Below are 19719 nucleotides of genomic sequence, written 5' to 3'. Positions count from 1 at the left end.
GATGCTCCGCCACAGGAGGCCATCCAGTCACCTAATATTTTGGATAAAGGTAAACAACAGGTCCTGGGTTTGGACTCCCGTAGCAATGACTGGCTAGAGGCACATCCCAAAAAAGGTAAAAAGTTGAATGTTGGCCTGACGGATTCTGGGCCTAATGTTTCACAGGATTCCGTACACACGTATATGCGCAGGAAAGAAATGGTCTCTTCACAGCATGTTGCGCATACTATGGTTCCTTTTGCTCCTCGTAATCAGTCTACGAGGAACGTATAAGCAGACGGTACAAAGGGCCCACCTGCTAAGTTGGCGTTTGATACTAGAGGTAATGTGATTACACCCTGGGATCATCGTTATCCCCGTTCCACTCCCAAGGCAGTGGATATTCCATCTACCTCTAAAGCGAGCCGTCAGAATTCTTTTGTAGTGTTAGTTGATTTTTCCGGATGAAGGTGTCCTTGACATTCTAGCCGAAAAGGTTAAATCGAGGCAAGTGTTGCTCGTTCGTGATTTTCTTTTTGAAGGTATATGAAGATAGCCACGTGGAATGTGCGAGGCATTTGTTCTCGCCATAAGCAACATGCCATGTGGACAGTCTTGCATGAGAATGAGTGGGATGTCTTGTGTGCGGTTGAGCACAAGAGTCACGGTGAAGCAGGCAAAGTGGTGGATTGCCATGGGTTTCGCTTGTTTTATGCAAGGACACATGCTATGCACTACTCTGGTGTGCTTATGATTGTCCATGAGAAATACCAGCTTGTTCTTATTAAAAATGATGTACAGGGCCGCTTTCTGGTGATCGAAGTTTCATTTGAAGGAGAGATCTTATGGTTGCTGGGCCTCTATGCTCCGAATGACCCTTCATCCCGACGGGATCTTTGGAAGACTTTGCAGAGCTCCATGTCACTTGGCAGAAGGGGTTTTTTGATGGGGGATTTCAATTTGTGTGTTGACTCTTCTGAGTCCACTTCAGGGCATTCGGTGATGGATGCTCTGGAAACTCGGGTGTGGAATGCCTTTGCTCTTGAGGTACTTAAGCAAGATCTATGGTCTTGGCTCCACCCTTCTTCTATAGGGTTTACTTTACGTTCCGCACAATATGCAACTACATGGTCGCGGCTGGACCGAATGTATATCATGCAGGATGATGATTTTCTTCCTGAGATGCTGGAAATGAAAGTCTTGCAGCAATATGCCTTGTCGGATCATTTCCCTCTCCAACTTGAGATACTTGCACAACCCATCGCACCTTTTATGCAGTTGTTGGGTAGACTCCCTTTACGTTTCAACTCATATTATTTGAAGCATCCAATCTTTCAGGGATATATGCAGCAATTGATTGAGAGCCATTTTGACACTAGCCCATAGACAAGGCATCTTGAGGCCTTTCTAGAATGATTTTTTGGAGGAGATTGGATGATAGTCTCAAGCTCAAGAAGATGTATGTCTTCCTATGGCTTATAGCTCATAGGAGTTCAATAGTTGGCATGTTGCTCGTCTATGGTAGGCCCTAGTATCATGTGCACAATGCAGAGAGTTAGAAGAGACCCAAAGGCATTGTCTATGGGATTGTCCAAAGCTCAAATGTTGTGTATGAGAGCCCTCGAGATGGTCTTTCATGGCACAAACGAGACTATGGTGGAAACTTGGGGGGCAATAGCTTGGGCAATGAATAGAGGCCCAACATGTGGATATGAGGATTTTTGGCGGAGTCACTTATTCTCATTGTTAGCCAGAACTTGAACAAAATCGAGACTACTGCCAAATACAGTGGCCTCAGGGAACATTGTCACAGATGGGAGCTGATTAATAGCATTGTTGCTTGGTTCATTGGGACTATGAGGTGCAGCCATGCTATTGAACTTTAGGATGTCGTTGCTGCAGAGACTCTCTCTAGGATCTGGACAGAGACTATTCACTTTGCGGGAGATGGGAGAGGTTGCAGGGTGACTTGGAGCAGATGAGGAGGAGACGAGATGCTTTTATGCGCATGTGGGATTAGCACCTTCTGTCATCTAGCACCATATGTAGTTTGGAATTATGGCTCACCAAATTGGTTGTTCACTCAACCAGATGTTTTTACATGCACATGGACTGTGACACCTGTCATTCAGCACCATATATGGCCCAGAAAATTGGCTGTTCACTCAACCATTGTATCTATGATGTACTTGGCAGCCCATTCTGGGGCCTTCTTTGTACTTCGTATTTTACCTTTGGGGACTTTTCCTATGAGGTGTCATAAATATAAATTTCTATTCTTGCTGAAAAATTTTAGCAAGAAAGGAATCTAAATTAGTCAGAAAGCTAAAGAATGTACTAACATAAGGTGGCGATAAAGAGGTACGAATTTGTGTGGGAATGGTGTAGAAGACAGGTACATTGTTGTAAATGGAAAATACAAGCGGATAAAAAGTTTGCTAATGTCTAGTTCTTATGCAGGCTTTGAGCAAGTTGGTTGATGAACCTGGCATTGCATGGTCAAGATGGCATGTCTTTTGGGTTGATGAACGAGTGGTGCCTTTAAACCATGAGGATAGCAACTACAAACTTGCATTGGTTAGTATGGTCGTCTATTGCTCTATATTTTGACCGTGAGAGAATCAGTAACATACACATGTGCACATCAGATATATACTTCTGTTTTTTGTAAATCAAATTTATACCAGTTAAAAACATTCAGTTGAAGTCTTTGCCATTCATGGATCCTCTGTGATAGTTACAATGAGAAAGAATGGGAAAACAAACCAAATTTTAATTATCTTCTGTAGTTGAAGGCATTTGTAAACAGATTGTTGCAAAAGTTAAGCAAAATATGGATGCATGTAAATATTCGTAGTACGAAATAGCATACAATTGCAAGTAATCCGCAACATCAAGAGATACCATAACGCTCTCATGTTAATAGGGAAGTTCTCTAATGCATCTTGACAGGCATCTCCTATGGTGGGTAATAATGCCATAGATGCCTAAGCTAACAGCAGGTTGTGGCCTTGGAGTTTGAGACATATTCTCTCAGCACAAGGCTGTGACCTTCTCTAGGATGACTCTTTGTGAAGATAATCTGTTTGGGTCTGCACGGGTAGCCATAAAAGGAGGTAGCTGCAGTGAAGAAGCTTGTGAGCATCCACCTAGGTGGGTTTAGAGATGAAGGTCTCTCTGCCTGGTCCCTGAGGTGAAGTAAGATCAGCCTTAGACATCTCTTGTTCTCATACTTATGTTCTGGTGCATTGGTCGGAATCTGATCGATGGATTATCTGAAATTGGTGTGAGAGGTGCACTCTGTTTATTCGGGCATATGGTGAATCTATCTTGAGATTGCTATGAGAAGGGTGTGACCATGTGTATTCGAGGCTCATGGTGCTTCTGTGAGGGGTATTTAGCAGAGGTATTTGGAGTGTCCATTGTGTACGTTGCTGCTCATTGATGTTTGCCAATGGGTTTAAACATTAAAAAACGAGGGGGGTGTGGGGGGGTAGAGGCCAGTTTATCTTCTCAAATGTGTCCACATTAGCAGGATGGGGCAGTCATTGTTTGGGCACTTTTGGTTCTTGAGGTCGGGTGGTCATTGTGTTGTATGCTTTACCCTGGTCCCTTTGTCAATTTACTTGTACTTACTGTATCACATGTGTTTATTTTTGGACATGAGATCTTTGCTCTTGGTTGTGGAGAGATGCTGCTTTACTCTTGCTTCCTCCTTACTATGTATTGTTATCATCTTTTTCAGAATATGCAAAACATGGTTATAGATATGATTTTTTCACTACCTATTATGGCTGTCTTAGGAAACGTGTGATTAAATGCCACTACATTAGTTGGTTGCATGTGGATGCTTGGATGCGGGTCTGTGTGGATCTAATCCAAGCCTGATAAGCATCTGTTATTGTGCATATACCTGGATAAAGGGCCAGAATGAAAGTTGATAGTGGTGAGACAGCTTTGTGGAGGGCCAATACGTACAGTCATGTCTTGATTTACAAATAATTTAGCCATTGTGGTTCACCGTTTAATCTTTTCTCAAGCGGTGAAGGCAGACAGTCAATTAGAACTTGCAAGCATCTTTTGATATGGTATTAATTGGATGTGTGGCCTTTTACGTGAAATGCAGGAAACTGTTCTTAAATATGTTGACATTCCCAACTATCAAATCCATTCTATCCAGTACATGCGTGATGCTAATATGGTTGCTGAAAAATATGGTCGTTTTCTAAGGTATGTATAATATTGTTAACACCAGACCTCATATCTTCAGAGCTATTTAACCCATTTGATCCTTGGTTTGATTCCGTTGCAGAGAGTTGACAAAGCCAAAAATTCTAAGTTTAGATCCTTCAAAGAGGTTTCCTTGCTTTGATATGGTAGGTTGGTCGCTAATTTAAACAGTTAACTCGAGAATGATTTTAGCTCAGAATGACCTGGTTAATCCTTCACCTAACTTGGCTGTAGGTACTGCTGGGCATGGGGCCAGATGGTCATGTTGCTTCATTATTTCCAAACAGTTTGGCATTGGCAGAAGAAAATTCATGGACAGTGGCCGTCTTGAATTCTCCCAAGCCACCACCTCAAAGAATATCATTGACATTACCATGCATTAATTCAGCATCTCATGTGAGTATACTCAACCAAATCTATTGCTAGACAGGTGTTACCTCTATTTCTCTTTTGGTGCCACCTAATCCAATTTTCTGAATGTTCGGATAGAGAACTAGTTTTGGCATGTCAAAGAGAGACACACGAATGCTGATGGCTGCTGTTTTTTTTTTTTTGCAAGTAAAATGTGGCTGATTATATTACTCAAAAAACTGATTACAACAGAGTGCTCATGCTCAACAGGCTAGCTCGAGCTGATGCAAAGTCACTAATACATCATGTATACAAGCCTCTGAAGGCAGTCTAGGGGGGATGGGGGCAAGAAGCCGGCGGGCGGGGGGGGGGGGGGTGGGAGGGGGAGGGGTATATCGCCAACTGAGGCTGCTTGCCTGCATCACGAAGAATAGACCCTGACTGCCCCAAGTGCGCATGAAGTGACCTCGGAGCTCTTGACAAGCCCTGGACTCGCCCTGCACCTGGTCCCATCGGCCGCGTAGGGAGTGTATGATGGAGGTCCAGAGCTCTGCTAAGGTCGCATGTGCTAAAAGTCTCTCTCCGCCGAAGGCCTCTTGACATTGCGCCTTCCAGATATGCCATCTAGTAAGACTTCCTATGATCTCCCATACCTCCGAGCGGTTTGTGTGGGCTCTAGTACCTGGCAAATGGGTAGAGCCTCCAAACCGACCACTGCGCACGACCCTGCCTCGATAATGAATATCGTGTCCTGCATCTCGGCCTCATACAAAAGGTGACGGCCTTGGTTGACTACCGACCAACAAAAAGCTCCCCATGAGATATATCCAAGGTTGGGTGCTATACGGCGAAGGATGCGACATGCTCCTCTCCACACGAGTTGTGCCTCCTCACATAACCAAAGGCAGTGCTTTGGGGTTTCTAGAGGCTGCTGTGTGCAGCGCTTACAACTTCCCTCCTTCTGCATTTGCGCAAGCCAACTTCCCATTGCCAAGCCTCCATGTGCCACCAACCATAAGAAGTACGACACCCTCCTCGGCCTCCAGCTATCCCATAGGCGGCACCAGAAGGTCCGTTAGGAAGGGCTCCGTGATGTTGTGCTCCGCCTACTGTCTGCTACGTGACGGCGCCCAGTCCATATCCTTCTGCATGAATACATGTTTGCCTATCCTAGCAGTGTACTCTAGGAACCTAGGTGGCTTCTTGGCGACCACAGAGGCCGGCCATAGCCCCTCTCTTGGGTCCCACTCCAACTCATCAAGTGGTCTGTCCTCCTAGATCCAAAGGTGCCACTCCCTAAGCTCCTTCCAAAAAACATAGGGGTCCAGTCACCATGTCTTCCCCTAAAGGTCCACCATCTGAATCTTCCTCCACAAAAGGGTGGCAATCCCCTCATCCTGCTGCCCTCTGGCAAGGGCCACACGTCCCCCCTCCTGAATGATGAAGAAAGTCCCTTGCAGGGTGCCACCCACTCTACCTGCCACCTGAAGGGGGATGGGTGCTAGTGAAAACCTAGTTGCCCATACCTCTCGAGCTCTATCGGCTCACATATCGGGGGAGCAAGCTACTTCGGAAGTGTTGCTGTGTTTATCTCCCTTCTCCTCAACTCCACTCCTCTCTGGCAGCCTGATACTCACTGCAACACCTCGTTTGCCATCCTGTACACCTCCCACCATGTGTTGATGGTACGAGCCGGGCTGGCCTCCCACCCATCCCACTAGATGTGGAGGCATTCACATATCTGTGCCCCTTCCCGATCTTTGACCTGGGGTTTCCAGATCACCGGTTGACAGTCTATTTCCTCCTGGCAGTTTGGGGGGGGGGGGGGGGGTGGGAGGGGGAGAGGTATATCGCCAACTGAGGCTGCTTGCCTGCATCACGAAGAATAGACCCTGACTGCCCCAAGTGTGCATGAAGTGACCTCGGAGCTCCTGACAAGCCCTGGACTCGCCCTGCACCTGGTCCCATCGGCCGCGTAGGGAGTGTATGATGGAGGTCCACAGCTCTGCTAAGGTCGCATGTGCTAAAAGTCTCTCTCCGCCGAAGGCCTCTTGACATTGCGCCTTCCAGATATGCCATCTAGTAAGACTTCCTATGATCTCCCATACCTCCGAGCGGTTTGTGTGGGCTCTAGTACCTTGCAAATGGGTAGAGCTCCAAACCGACCACTGCGCACGACCCTGCCTCGATAATGAATATCGTGTCCTGCATCTCGGCCTCATACAAAAGGTGACGGCCTTGGTTGACTACCGACCAACAAAAAGCTCCCCATGAGATATATCCAAGGTTGGGTACTATACGGCGAAGGATGCGACATGCTCCTCTCCACACGAGTTGCGCCTCCTCACATAACCAAAGGCAGTGCTTTGGGGTTTCTAGAGGCTGTTGTGTGCAACGCTTACAACTTCCCTCCTTCTGCATGTGCGCAAGCCAACTTCCCATTGCCAAGCCTCCATGTGCCACCAACCATAAGTTTTTGCCCAAGCCTCATGCATTAGGATGTAATGGTCATCTCCTATGTTGATGAGTGTGTCTAATGTGCATTTTTCTTAGAAGTACGACACCCTCCTCGGCCTCCAGCTATCCCATAGGCGGCACCAGAAGGTCCGTTAGGAAGGGCTTCGTGATGTTGTGCTCCGCCTAGTGTCTGCTACGTGACGGCGCCCAGTCCATATCCTTCTGCATGAATACATATCTGACTATCCTAGCAGTGTACTCTAGGAACCTAGGTGGCTTCTTGGCGACCACAGAGGCCGGCCATAGCCCCTCTCTTGGGTCCCACTCCAACTCATCAAGTGGTCTGTCCTCCTAGATCCAAAGGTGCCACTCCCTAAGCTCCTTCCAAAAAACATAGGGGTCCAGTCACCATGTCTTCCCCTAAAGGTCCACCATCTGAATCTTCCTCCACAAAAGGGTGGAAATCCCCTCATCCTGCTCCCCTCTGGCAAGGGCCACATGTCCCCCCTCCTGAATGATGAAGAAAGTCCCTTGCAGGGTGCCACCCACTCTACCTGCCACCTGAAGGGGAATGCGTGCTAGTGAAAACCTAGTTGCCCATACCTCTCGAGCTCTATCGGCTCACATATCGGGGGAGCAAGCTACTTCGGAGGTGTTGCTGTGTTTATCTCCCTTCTCCTCAACTCCACTCCTCTCTGGCAGCCTGATACTCACTGCAACACCTCCTTGTTTGCCATCCTGTACACCTCCCACCATGTGTTGATGGTACGAGCCGGGCTGGCCTCCCACCCATCCCACTAGATGTGGAGGCATTCACCTATCTGTGCCCCTTCCCGATCTTTGACCTGGGGTTTCCAGATCACCGGTTGACAGTCTATTTCCTCCTGGCAGTCTGGGGGAGGGGTGGGAGGGGGAGAGGTATATCGCCAACTGAGGCTGCTTGCCTGCATCACGAAGAATAGACCCTGACTGCCCCAAGTGCGCATGAAGTGACCTCGGAGCTCCTGACAAGCCCTGGACTCGCCCTGCACCTGGTCCCATCGGCCGCGTAGGGAGTGTATGATGGAGGTCCAGAGCTCTGCTAAGGTCGCATGTGCTAAAAGTCTCTCTCCGCCGAAGGCCTCTTGACATTGCGCCTTCCAGATATGCCATCTAGTAAGACTTTCTATGATCTCCCATACCTCCGAGCGGTTTGTGTGGGCTCTAGTACCTGGCAAATGGGTAGAGCCTCCAAACCGACCACTGCGCACGACCCTGCCTCGATAATGAATATCGTGTCCTGCATCTCGGCCTCATACAAAAGGTGACGGCCTTGGTTGACTACCGACCAACAAAAAGCTCCCCATGAGATATATCCAAGGTTGGGTGCTATACGGCAAAGGATGCGACATGCTCCTCTCCACACGAGTTGCGCCTCCTCACATAACCAAAGGCAGTGCTTTGGGGTTTCTAGAGGCTGCTGTGTGCAACGCTTACAACTTCCCTCCTTCTGCATGTGCGCAAGCCAACTTCCCATTGCCAAGCCTCCATGTGCCACCAACCATAAGAATTACGACACCCTCCTCGGCCTCCAGCTATCCCATAGGCGGCACCAGAAGGTCCATTAGGAAGGGCTCCGTGATGTTGTGCTCCGCCTAGTGTCTGTTACGTGACGGCGCCCAGTCCATATCCTTCTGCATGAATACATGTTTGCCTATCCTAGCAGTGTACTCTAGGAACCTAGGTGGCTTCTTGGCGACCACAGAGGCCGGCCATAGCCCCTCTCTTGGGTCCCACTCCAACTCATCAAGTGGTCTGTCCTCCTAGATCCAAAGGTGCCACTCCCTAAGCTCCTTCCAAAAAACATAGGGGTCCAGTCACCATGTCTTCCCCTAAAGGTCCACCATCTGAATCTTCCTCCACAAAAGGGTGGCAATCCCCTCATCCTGCTGCCCTCTGGCAAGGGCCACACGTCCCCCCTCCTGAATGATGAAGAAAGTCCCTTGCAGGGTGCCACCCACTCTACCTGCCACCTGAAGGGGGATGCGTGCTAGTGGAAACCTAGTTGCCCATACCTCTCGAGCTCTATCGGCTCACATATCGGGGGAGCAAGCTACTTCGGAGGTGTTGCTGTGTTTATCTCCCTTCTCCTCAACTCCACTCCTCTCTGGCAGCCTGATACTCACTGCAACACCTCCTTGTTTGCCATCCTGTACACCTCCCACCATGTGTTGATGGTACGAGCCGGGCTGGCCTCCCACCCATCCCACTAGATGTGGAGGCATTCACCTATCTGTGCCCCTTCCCGATCTTTGACCTGGGGTTTCCAGATCACCGGTTGACAGTCTATTTCCTCCTGGCAGTCTGGGGGCCTTTCGATTAGGGCCTTTTGGAGACCCTCCCCACAGACGGAGTAAGCTACGAAAGATAGGTGATCAAGGGGAGGTGATCTGGACAGACGTGAAGATCCATCTCAGGGACGGCCTCCACTCCCCGCGAAGCCTCAGTCTACAGTCCTGAAGGCCCTTTTGCAATAGGACCTTCCAGGTCTGCCCGAGACCGCGGACGACTAGCTTGCCCAAGAGGGCCATACTCTGATACTCTAGGTCGATGATCCAAAGCCCTCCCTCTGACCTATGTCGTATGATGGTCACCCACGGCACGTGGGTCCTGGAATCCCTTGAACCATCAGACCTTGACCAAACGAAATTCCGCTCTAGGCGGCGAAGCTGCACTATGCACGATGAGGAAAAGCACCAACACGAGGCAATGTACCAGGCCGTCCCTAAGAGGACCTGGTTAACCACCAGGGCTTGTCTGGCTAGTGAGAGGCGAACCGTGCTCCAGTAGGTTAGTTTCCTCCGAATAGAATCCAGGACAGGAAGAACGTGTTGGGCAGGAGTGATGTCAAGTCCCACCTGGAACCTTAGGTACGGGACGGTCTGCCCTCTACTTACCCATCTGAAACCCTGGTGGACGCCCCACTCCGTGCTAGAGTCCAGGTTTGTGAGGAAACCAACCGACTTTCGCCAGTTGATTTTCGCTCCCGCTGCAGAGCAGAACAGGTCAAGAGCTAGCCTCACTCTCTCCAGCGTCAACTCATTGTCGTCTATGTAGAGGGCTATATCATCTGTGTACTTTGAGTCTAGCAACTTAGTCTCCTCTCTCACTGGAAGTTGGAGGCCGCTTAATCCACTCACACGTGACCTGAGGAAGTGAGACATCGCCTCTGCGAAGAGTAGAGACAGGTATGGGAACAGGGGGCAGCCCTGTCGAATCAATCTCTCCAGCCGAAACTTCTCCCCTCACCTTCCCTCTATGAGAATCCTGCTGGTGGCCGATCTATAAGGGCGGAGACCCCATGAATCCAAGCGCGGGGAAATCCCAACCTCACCATGGTGCCCTCTAGGAAATCCCAATCCACCCTGTCATAAGCTTTCTCGAAATCCAAGAGTAGTACGGCCAATCTCTGGCCACTGTGCTGAGCCCACTCTGTCGCCTCAAAGAAGGTAAATACATTGTCAAGGATGCTCCTATCTTGGACAAAGCCAGTCTGTGTGTCATGGATGATATCTGGAAGCACGGGGTGAGGTCGCCTACCAATCACCTTTGCAAGTGCCTTATAGGCCAGTGGTAATAAGGTGATCAGTCTCCACTGGGAGAGCTCCAACCAATTTTCCCCTTTCGAGAGAAGAATAATGAGGCTAGCTGAGAGACTCCCTGGCATTTGTCCTGAAGTAAAAATCTCTTGGAAGGCCCTCTGTAGGGGGTCCTTCACCACTTCCCAGTAGGTAGTGAAGAAGGCCTTAGAGAGGCCATCCTCCTCGGGCATTTTTGCCCATCCTTTGTATGGAAAGCCTCCTCTAGTTCCTTCTTTGTGAAGGGGGCTAGGAGGGAGCGTCCCATCTCCTCTATGACGAGGGACGGGATGTGACCCCATACCTGCTGTCTACATCTTTGTTCTCTAGCTAAAGCTATCTCCTGCTGGAAAAGGCGCGTGTAATAGTCGGTGGCAATCTCCATCACCTTGTCTAGGCTAGAACGGGTGCTCCTATATTGATTCCGAATGCTGTGTATCTGCTCTCCTGCGGTGCGGGGCTGGTGCACCTGGAAGAACTCCGAGCGCCTATCTTCCAGGCCAGCAAGGGCTGCTCACCCACGCACCTCCTGCGCATGGAGGGTGGAACCCCTGGTGCCTCCTGCAATAATCTCTACGTGGCTGCAAGGTCCTGCCCGAGTGCTCTCTCCTCCTAGCACTGCTGCTTGGTCTGTATGGCTGTCTCTTGGCAGATTTTGCTCGACTCGGGTAGGACCTCTGCAACCTGTCTACTATCCGGTCCCTCCTGTCCCACTCTCCGGTCCAAATCTGCTCTATCTGTCTCGTCATCTCCTCCCTCCTATAGATCGAGTCAACGGGTGCTTGCCAACTGCTCAATCTGGCCTCCACGAGAACCTCCACACTCTCCCACATAAAACCTATCCAGCCCCTCCAGTAGGACTCCACCTAGCCGCCTGTATCCCCAGGAGAAGTCCAACGACCTCTCCCTCCTGTGGAAGGCAGGGTCTCTCCAAGCATCACGTGCTCCGACTGTAAGCAAAAAGACCTCCCATGCCTCTTGCTCTTCCCCACCCATGCCCTGGTAGTTTTTGCCTCTACCCTGTTGGTCCTCCAAAGCCTCTAGGTGGTTGAAATCTACTCCAACGATCCAGGAGTCCACCTCTGGGAGTCCATTTGCGACCTCCACCCAAAACCTGCTACATGCCCTAACCTCCTTAGGGGCATAGACATTGAAGACTCCAATGCACGAGTCCCCAATATCCAGTCTGATCCATAGAACCCTTCCTACCACTATCGTCCCATGATCTCGTACAACAAGCAGTGAGACTCTGGCCAATAGAGGTGCATACGTTTCCACTCTAGCCATGGGCACCTATGGCATGCTCCCAGTAAGTGTGCGAGCTGCCCAGAAGTATCTTCCCAACCCGCTGGGCTTGGGTGGGGGTGAGCTTGTGCTCCTGCAGAGGCAAGATGTCGATCCATCCAGCAAGGGCATGCTGCAGCTCGTGCTGAACAATAAACTTCCTGGAACCATGTACCCCATTGTAGTGGAGACTATTCACATCCAAGATGCAAGGTGTAAGCTCATGGGGAAACCTGTGACTCACCAAACAAGCATTTGTTCGGTGTGGATGCTATTGATGAGGAGGAGGAGAAATAGGCCACCTATGCCGCGGGCCACTCGATCACGTCCCTTGGAGCTCTCCATTGTGGGGGGGCTCTAAAGATAATGCTCAAGTGTGGGACCTCGGCACCAATCCACTGGTTAATGTATATCATGCAACCAAGCCACTGTTGTGCTAACAGTGCTAATCCTTCATCTTCCATCCACTGGGAGAAATGATCCGCCACCTGACTCTTCAACTCCTCCTCAATCTATGTGGTCGTCCATTACCCTGAGTAAGAGGCCTGCAGAAAAAGGACGTAGTTTGGTTCATCCGGTGGTGCTAGTAGATGGAGCTTGCCCCTCCTTGACTTACGAACTACGAAGATCCCCACCTCTAGAGGTAGTGGGAACTCTCAGCACTCCGCAACTCTTAGGTAGGACCATGGGCCACTGCGGAAGAACTCCTGTGGCAATAGATGTGCCTGTCTGGGGAAGGTATGGCAGGTGGCAGGGGCGGATGAGCTGGTTGCTATGTGGGAGGGGGAAAACTGCTGTTGCGCGGAGGAGGTAGGTGTGTGTGGCTCATCACCTCCTGTGGGAGGAGGGGGGGTGGGTCTAAGGGGGGGCACCTGAACCGGGTGCGGATCAGGGGGGGTGCTCGGTAGGGGGGTGGGGGGTGGAGAGGATCGAGGGATGGTGGGATGGACGGAGATGCGTGGCAGGTGTGGGGGGGGGGGGGGGGGGGGGTTGGCCCTGGAGAGGGGAGGGGTGTGGGCCAGGGTTTGTGGGGAGGGGGGGCATGGGATGTGGGGGGGGACTGTGGGGACTCGGATGGGGCGGTCTTTGGTATGGTTGGAGGATATGGAGGGTTGCGGTCCTGCCGGTTTGGACGGACAAGGGGGGTTGTGGAGTGCTCTGCCGAGGGGGTGTCACTCGCCCACCTGCACCTTGCAGACGAGGCTGGGTTTGATGAGCTGGCTGCACTCCCCACTGCCGTCTCCCTCTCTATCGTATCTGGACCTGTGTAAAGCCGTCGGCGTCCACCTGCGGGCCTGTCGGCGGAGCCACCTTGGCATCGAAGCACGTACAAATTGCTGCCTGATGCCCAAAATCGTGGCAGCGCAGGCACTGCCTTGGTTGCCCAGTCACAATGGCCTGCTGCCTAAAGGAATGCCTGCTTGCCTCAATCTCTAGGAACTGGTACCTTTGGGACTCCTGCTGTCATTGCATCCGTGAAAGATGCGGGAAGGACAGTGCCGAAGAGCCGTCCAAAGTCTTTCACCACTTGGTGGCAGGTAGAGGCGAAGGGCGTGATCCAGACCGGGGGGGGGGGGGGGTGCGATTATAGGGAGCAGGGGGGTAGCACCGAGCGTCGTGTAGGTGCTGAGCTCTTCTTCTGGTTCCAGATTCATATGTTGTCAATAGACATTTTTTCTGATGGCTGCTGTTAGAGATGAATCCCATCTGCACTTGTAGAGAGAGCATCTGACTAATGAGATTGGGTTTAAATCCATGCCTTATGAGGAAGATTTCACATTTAGGGTGTCAGAGTGCTGCGATGCAGTGGCTGATCACAGGCTGATCAGAAAATGGAATGGAAAAGAGAAAGAGAGACAGAAACTCTGAATATGAATGCTGAATAATGAGAGCAGAATATGTATAAGAGTTTGTAATATGTGTATCTCACTTAGAGTACCTCACACTGACCAATTGAATCTCTCACACAGTCTGAATTGACTGACCATGCATGTGCCGGCAATAACTGCAGAAAAAGTACAGCTAGGTTGGATGTGAAATGGACCTAAATGCTGTCATAAATAATGACAATAGTGAAACAATCACCAGAAAAGCTGTCCACCAGAAATGGGCCTAAATGCTGTCATAAATAATGACAATAGTCAAAAAAATCACCAGAAAAGCTGTCCAAAACTGTCCACCATGCTGCACACTGGCTGATAAATGTTGACCAACTGTGCCAAACTGCTGTCTAACTGTGCATGATCTGACACAAATAGGAGCTGATCCTCTAGCACCTGTCTCATATTCTGGATGGGTCATGAGACTAAGGGATTTGGAATGCGGATGTAGTATGGCTTGAGGAAGAACCTTGTTGAAAAGGTCAACCACATTGTCCTCAATGTTCAATCTTGCAATACTCCACCATGACTGTTCTGTTCAATATCTTCTCCTTGGTGTAATAGCATTGGATCTCTGTATGCTTGGTCCGTGCATGAAACATGAGGCTCTCAGCAACCTATTCAACCATGGTTGCTACATAGAATGGTCATAGCATGGCTTTCAGGACAGGTAGGCTCACCTAGTAGTTTGCAAAGCCACACGATCTCACATGTGGTAGTACATGCTGGTCGATACTCTACCTCTGTAGAGGAAAGGCCCACCGTGGGTTGCTTCTTGTTGCTCCATGAGACATCACATGACTCCAACATGAAACAATATATTGTTGTCAATCTTTGATAGTCAACATCTCGTGCCCAATCGGAATCTGTTCATTGTGCAACATAATATTTGGCTCACATATACCTGCTCTAAAGAAAACTTCTATTCGAGTGTGCTCTTGGGGGAACAAAAAATTCTCATAGTTGTAGCCCACAAGTCTTCTTGGTCTCACTCGTAAACGTTTCAAGAAGGTCAATCAAAAAGCATAGATTGAGCCTTGTGTCAAGAACTCAAATTAAAGAATCCACTAGCCTTTGACAAGTAAAAGCATACACAACCTCTGAATCTCCTAAAGCTATCACCTTTCCATTGAGATACATCAGGGAAGAGATTCCTAAACATATTGCTATTGAGAAATGAACACCTCCCTCTCACTCTGCCATATCTCATGGCCAAAAAAGAGGTGTAACAGCCCCATGCTGTCATTGTGAACACTGCATTGAGTGAATCCTTGCTCTTTTGCTCCATCTGTTTGTAGTCTCATGCCACAATGAGGTCATCCACATATAGCATGAACAGAGTTGTCGAACCACTTGAGATGTGGACATAGAATTTGGAATTGGAGTCCCGTCTTCAATATCCAAGCCTTTCCAAGAGAGACATTGATCTTCTCACTCCATGCTTGTGGAGCTTGCTTCAATCCATAGAGAGCTTTCTTCAACTTGTGCATCATGCTCTTGGTGTATGAACTCTCGGACCCTGGAGACCACTCAATGTAGATCTCCTTCTTTAAATCTCCGTTGCAAAATGCGTACTTAACATCTGGCTAATAGACTAGCCATTGCCTATGTCTTTCCAAAGCAAGAACAACCTTGATGATTGCCATCCTCACAATAGGGCAATGAAGGTATCATCAAATCTGCTCCGGATTTCTTAGCAAATCCCTTGGTCACTAATGTGGCCTTGTGCTTGTACAAGGAAGTGTGCTATGGTACTTTGTCTTGAACACCCACCTCACCCCAATCACTTTGTGTTTGGCTAACTCCCATGTGACATTCCTCTAAATGGCCTCTCATTCTTGGTCCATGGCTTTGCACCAATGGTCATTGCTTGCCATGGCATAGGTCATCAATCCATAATTCTTGTGCAAGAAGTGTCGTCAATGTTTTTGAAGCCCATGAGATTATCATGGACCATCATGCCACTTCCACTTCTCTAGGACATCCTCAATGTGTGCAACTATGAGGGTTTGATGAGCCCATTCAGGAGAAGTCTGAACCTCTGCATGCTCCATTATCTTGGAGTTGAATTTAGAATTGCCACTCAGTGTGAATATGGTAATGGTGGCTCGTCCTCCACTTGAGCTTCATCCTCTTGTTGCACTTGTGATTGTGACATTGTGTTGTGTGGATCTCCAAGAATAGAGTGCTTCACACCCCCACCAATGCCTCAGTGCCCCCCCTCCTCCCCCCCCCCCCCCCCTTGTGAAGTTGGAAACCCAATGAAGCATATAATTAATTGTTGGAAATTAAGTCTAGAGATTGAGCTTCACTTTAGAAAATATGCCACTTAGCAGTTGGGGAGGACAATTGCCCATGCAAGCTGATTGGGGGACTATTGAAGGCAAAGAGAAGGCCTTTCCAGCCAGGCCACAACTGAGAGAGAGGTTTCCAAAAGGCAAAAGGCTGCTAGAATCAGGCGATATAGCAGATCACATGTGTGACAAGACAAGGACATCAAGTTTCCTTCTCTGTCTAAGTGAGAGGTGGCAATAGAAGAGAAGGTCTTGGGAGTGTCTGGGGCTTTACCCCCTTTCAAAGCTATTGTTGCCATCAGAATTGCCATCAGAACTGTCGGGCTCAGAGGTTCATCTCGTGCCCTACCCTCATTACACACCTTGTCTATCTCCTAGCACTACCACTCTTGTTGCAACGGCCAAGAATGCTTTCACAAAGAAGTCTCTTTTTAACGGGTCGAATTTCACCACTTGGTCAAACTTCATGCAACAAGTACTTGAATCTCAAAGCCTTTGGGATCTTGTCATTGGTCTAGAGCCTATACTAGACCCTCAATTAGCTCATCCTAATCACATCCGTCAATGGAAAGCCCGCAATGCCATAGCCAATCTTGAGCTTATGTAGGGGTTGCTTCCTGAGTTTCACTATCAATTACGGCATTTTCCCTTGCATCTAAGCATTGGATTCATTTCATAGGCCACCATGCAGTGCGGGATCGCATCGATGTATCAATCTTGACTTTGAGCTTCAGGAGTTTTCCATTAAGAAAGGATGATCTAAAAGTCAAGTTGGCCGAATATCTGTGATAACGTGTAGAGTTATTTTCCCATTTGGGAAAAAGAAGAGAGTTCAATGTGGTTCCATCTGCCTTTGTAGGTCCTGGTAGGCCATTGGGTAGCTGAAGAGTACTTTGTTCGATACCTTGGCCTCTCTGGGGTGATCAGTTGAACTCCCTTGGTAAGATAACCATCATCTCTATAGTCTTGGTAGGTCACTGGGTAGCTGACGTGCACCCTTTGTCCAATGCGTTGGTTGCTTTGGGATGGGACATCTTTGGGTAAAAATGGGCTTGAGGTTTTCTATAGTCCCTTTTTGGTTTTGGGCTTGAAAGGGAATGTTTAGCTAAAGAATGTCTAGCCCACACGAGTGCTACCACATCATCACCATCCTCTCTAGCACATGGCATGTCCATCATTGCTGGTGCTTGCAATTTCCTCATCATTGACACCCGGATCATCTTGCGTTTAGTACTCTAGACTCGGGGACAAGTTGATCTCCATGTGGCAACTGCATTTGCCTGCGTTTTTGCAGCTAGTGTGGCCGTTGGCATTATCCTCCACGTCCTTTGTTGTTGCTTGGATCTTCTACTGCCTCAATGATTAGCGTTCTGCAATTTCTCATGCTCAGACATGTCTAACTAATGGTTGCAACACTCAGGATCCATTTCCGATAGACGTCACTCTTCGACACTCTTCAACTGTGCCCTTGAGCATTCTGTACACTCTTACATTCAGTTACAACATTCACTTTTAGAGTTATCCTCTCTTTTTCTCTATTTGTGTTTGTTTCTGTTTTTTAGTTTTGCATTTTGTGTTTAGGGTTTGAGTTTTGCACATCAATGTCCGAGTCTTTGTGTTTCAGTCATAGTTGTACTTTCTATGTTTCCTCAGTGCAAACCCTAGCATATCTTCACAAGGGATCCACATATGACAAATTTCTTTTAAAGGGTTTGTTCGAGAATATGGATACTATGCCAAAATTCTCGTATTCTCTCGATCCGTAGACAAATGGACAATGAGAATAGGCCAACTCAATAGTCTTTGATCTTTTGAGATATTATATATTGGAGCATAAGAGTCGGTGGGAACAATATCTGTCTCTTGTTGAGTTTGCAAATAAGAATATAGTACACTACTCTACTAGCAAAGCTCCATTTAAGATTGCTATGGGCTTTATCTTTGATCTTTTGAGTACACCTTTTGGTGATGATGGCATTTGCAGGTTTAGCAAACATACACATTTCGTTCTTGTTTGAAAGAAGATCGAAGTGGATCATGTGGCAAGGGTGTTTATGCAACATATATTTAGGCACCATCATCCATGGCATGAGAGAGTCTATAGTCAGTGAGATAGGGATCATGTATAATAAGTTTGTTTTGAGAATATGGGTACTATGGCAAAATTCTCATGCTCTTTCCATCCACAGACAATTGGACTGTCGGAAGAGGCCAACTCCATAATCTTTGACATTTTAAGATATTATATAGTAAGACTCAATGGGAATAATATTGCCTCTTTTTGAGTTTGCAAATAACAATACAATAGATAACTCTATTGGCAAAGCTCCATTTAAGATTGTAAAAGGTGATGAAAAGACTCCGCCCATGTTGTAGACTAAGGATACGATCTTTGAAGTAGATAAGTATGTGGAGAATATGGATATTACTTATCAGAAAGTAAAACATGCTCTTCAAATATATTACTCTTCCATTTTATTTTGCAACAAATAATTTGGCAAATATCTTTAAAACTCCCCTTTCTTAGAGAAAAATTTAAACCAAAGGCATTACTCTTCAGTATTATTCCACAACAAATAATTTGGCAAATATCTTTACAATACCCCTTTTTTGAGAAAAATTCAAACAATTCGTACTACACTTGACTTCTCCCATGCAACATAATATGTAACACCTCTAGGTGAGAAGTATTTACATGTGTCACATGTAACACTCCATGGGAGAAATGTGTGGAAATGTTGGTTGAAGTGCTCCTTGTGAACCTATATTGACACACTTTGTTTACATATTGTGAGGTCTTTTGGTGATAAGAAACTAAATTTATAAACCTTGGAAATATCTTGTATGTTTTGCCCTAGATGGAAGGAGCACTAGCAATTGATTTTCGAAAGCCATGAAAAATCTAAAGTCTATATACACTATGGAAGGTATTATCCCTACTAGAACATGCTCTTAGACTAAGGAAGATTGGCAATATATGGTAGTGAGTGGAGCTTTGGTGCTAGTCATGTGAACAAACTCTATTGAAGCTTCCAAATGAGATTATAGATGATATTTCCAGAGATATAGAGCAGATTTTTTATGCCAAAAAGTTGTCAATTTGGAAGAGGATGCGGTGATGATCAAATCGACCTGCTTTTGGAGATCTGGGCATTGCATTTAGAGGCCATGATCATGATTCATGGGCTGGAGGAGAAGAGGAGGATGAGAAAACTGATATGGTAGGTGACTTGCATTGTGACCTGCTTTTAGCAAGTCGAAAGTGAAGAGGAGGTGGACAGGCTCTTGAAGCCTATATAAGAGGTGAGAAGGTGCTATGGTGGAGAGATATGAGAGGGCCACATTACAAGTGTGCCATAGGAGGGAGAGAGGGAAGTACATAGACCACATAAATGTTGTTTATAAGAAGTAGAGAAGGTGAATAGAAAAAGGGAAGACACTGAAATCGAGGGGTGGAGAAGATAGTGAAGAGGGTGAGTATTGAAGGAGGGATGATAGTATATGAGGGCTATTTTATGTTTAAGGGGAGAGGTATCATAGTTGTCATGTATGATAGAGTACGGTGCAATAGAATACAATACTAAATGGCACCTTATGATTTTATAAGATACAGTATGATATTAGTAC

The 19719-nt window shown here is 47.7% G+C and overlaps 1 protein-coding gene across 1 annotated transcript in view; it reads left to right on the top strand.

Moving 5' to 3' along the window:
* LOC148026509 (putative 6-phosphogluconolactonase 1) overlaps positions 1–19719 on the top strand; it is a 212048-nt gene that overhangs the window by 156818 nt on the left and 35511 nt on the right. Inside the window, exons 3-6 of the mRNA XM_087690464.1 lie at positions 2440–2556; positions 4106–4209; positions 4292–4355; positions 4444–4605. Coding sequence (XP_087546590.1) covers positions 2440–2556; positions 4106–4209; positions 4292–4355; positions 4444–4605 — 447 coding nt within the window. The remainder of the gene's footprint in view (positions 1–2439; positions 2557–4105; positions 4210–4291; positions 4356–4443; positions 4606–19719) is intronic.

Source organism: Lygodium microphyllum, chromosome 13 (assembly GCF_053477565.2).
Source record: "Lygodium microphyllum isolate KBCC chromosome 13, Lygodium_microphyllum_v1.1.10, whole genome shotgun sequence".
Taxonomy (NCBI): Eukaryota; Viridiplantae; Streptophyta; class Polypodiopsida; order Schizaeales; family Lygodiaceae; genus Lygodium; species Lygodium microphyllum.
The sequence above is the reverse complement of the archived record's forward strand: the minus strand, read 5'-3'. Positions and strand labels throughout refer to the sequence as shown.